The 1,817-nt window shown below is 30.3% G+C and overlaps 1 protein-coding gene across 1 annotated transcript; it reads right to left on the minus strand.

The window, feature by feature from the left end:
* Window positions 1-348: 348 nt before the first annotated feature.
* Window positions 349-1,457, minus strand: LOC124893186 (elastin-like). The gene is made up of 2 exons (XM_047404279.1): window positions 1,315-1,457; window positions 349-921 (listed from the first exon to the last, which is right to left on the minus strand). Exons 1-2 carry the CDS (start codon window positions 1,421-1,423, stop codon window positions 626-628), a joined length of 405 nt encoding a protein of 134 aa, XP_047260235.1. The 5' UTR covers window positions 1,424-1,457; the 3' UTR covers window positions 349-625.
* Window positions 1,458-1,817: the final 360 nt, after the last annotated feature.

Raw genomic sequence — 1,817 nt, forward strand, 5'->3', positions numbered from 1 at the left:
AATTTAGTGTTTCAAAAATATGGATAATATAATCTATGTATAATTTTACTTGGTACAACCTATAAAAAGTTAAACAAAAATTATACTAGATTATAACTGTATTTATGCTTGTGCAAAAATCTCATATATAATTTTTCTTCCCAATAGGTGGAGATTATGATTTGCATAAACTAATTAGGCTAATCCTTTCCCTAGTATAGATATTAAATTTTCTATTGGTATGATCAAAGAATTTTCTAAAAATATTTGAATATATTTTGATTGTTACAACGAAACGTAAAATCAACCACTAGCAAATATCACCACATACCGAATTCCACAAATATAACATTTAGAACACATATATAACTAAACTTCTACAATAATCTAGTGTTAAGTAAAGCGAAACTGGGATGACAAATACAAAGTAAATGCACTAACTTCTCTAGGATTTCACTTAAAGTATTTGCATGTCAATAACATGTAAATGTATATAAATTAAGTGAGACACCTAGTACTTTTATTCAACAAAACAAGAGATGATGACCATCCATCCAAAGTAACTGAATGTGGATTTATGATATATATATATATATATATATATACTCTAACACACACACTTAGTGCATAATTAACCTTAATTTAATTAGTTGCGAGGTAATCCTCCATACCAACCACGTCTAGGATATCCTCCCCAATAACCATAACCAGGATAATATCCATCATAACCTTCTCCTGGAAATTTGGCATCATTTACTACATTTGCATGTCCTGCACCACCAAATCCTTCTACTAATCCTTGACTTGACAGACCACCGATTTCCGGAATTTTTGGTATTGGAAGCCCTCCAATTTTCGGAATTCCAGCTCCTGGAAGTACGTTACTTCCAGGAAGTCCTCCGATTCCTAAAAATTTGGCATCATTTACCTCATTTGCATGTCCTACACCAGTAATCACACATATTCATGTTAACAAGGTTGGCAAATAATTGAATCAATAAATAGATTAATATCCAGAAATTTGTTTGGATTGAGGTAATATGGGTTAAACACATAGTCCTATTCCAACTCTTATGAATTTTTGATTTTTTTGTTCGTTTTCTTATAATTTTTAATTATCAAACAAAACTATTTAAAATATGCTTGTTCATTATAGCTTACCACTCCCGATGTCCTAATTAATCTGAAGGGGTTTAGAGGACAAGGATCAAAGTACTTAATTTAGGATATGAATCTAAGTATATTGACTCTTCAATTTTGTTAAAAATATTTTAAAAAATGATTTGACTCTTCAAACAGTAACATCTTTGCATAAAATAAAACGGAGATAGCTACCCTTGTCCAGAGAAGTGGTAGAGCTCTGAGACAACGCCCTAGCTGCAATGTTTGAGGTTATTGCAAGAAAAATAGCCAAAACAATAAGCATAAATGCCTTTAATCCCATTTTTTTCCTTTTTCAAACTATATATACTTTAAATAACTGCTAATTGAGTTGTGATAGGAAGCTAATGAACATTTTGCCTCTATTTATAGCATAATCATAGAGTTCTTGTTGGGGACAAGATTAAAGATTGCATTAATTTGGTACCGGAACAGTAATTTATTAAGTTGGCAAGATTGTTTAGACTCGACTTTACTATAAAGCACCTATCTATAAAAAGATATATATATATATATATATATATATATATAGCTATGCCAAAGTATAGAGAGACAGGAGGAAAAAATCATTCTTGAAAATATAACCAGCTGCCTAATTCTTCAAGTCTTGGTGAGTTATTGATCCGTTAACTTTAGACCAGTCATTTAAGTCTAATTCATTTTAGTTCATAAAAATT

This window comes from Capsicum annuum, unplaced genomic scaffold (assembly GCF_002878395.1).
Source record: "Capsicum annuum cultivar UCD-10X-F1 unplaced genomic scaffold, UCD10Xv1.1 ctg55358, whole genome shotgun sequence".
In the NCBI taxonomy this organism is placed as follows: Eukaryota; Viridiplantae; Streptophyta; class Magnoliopsida; order Solanales; family Solanaceae; genus Capsicum; species Capsicum annuum.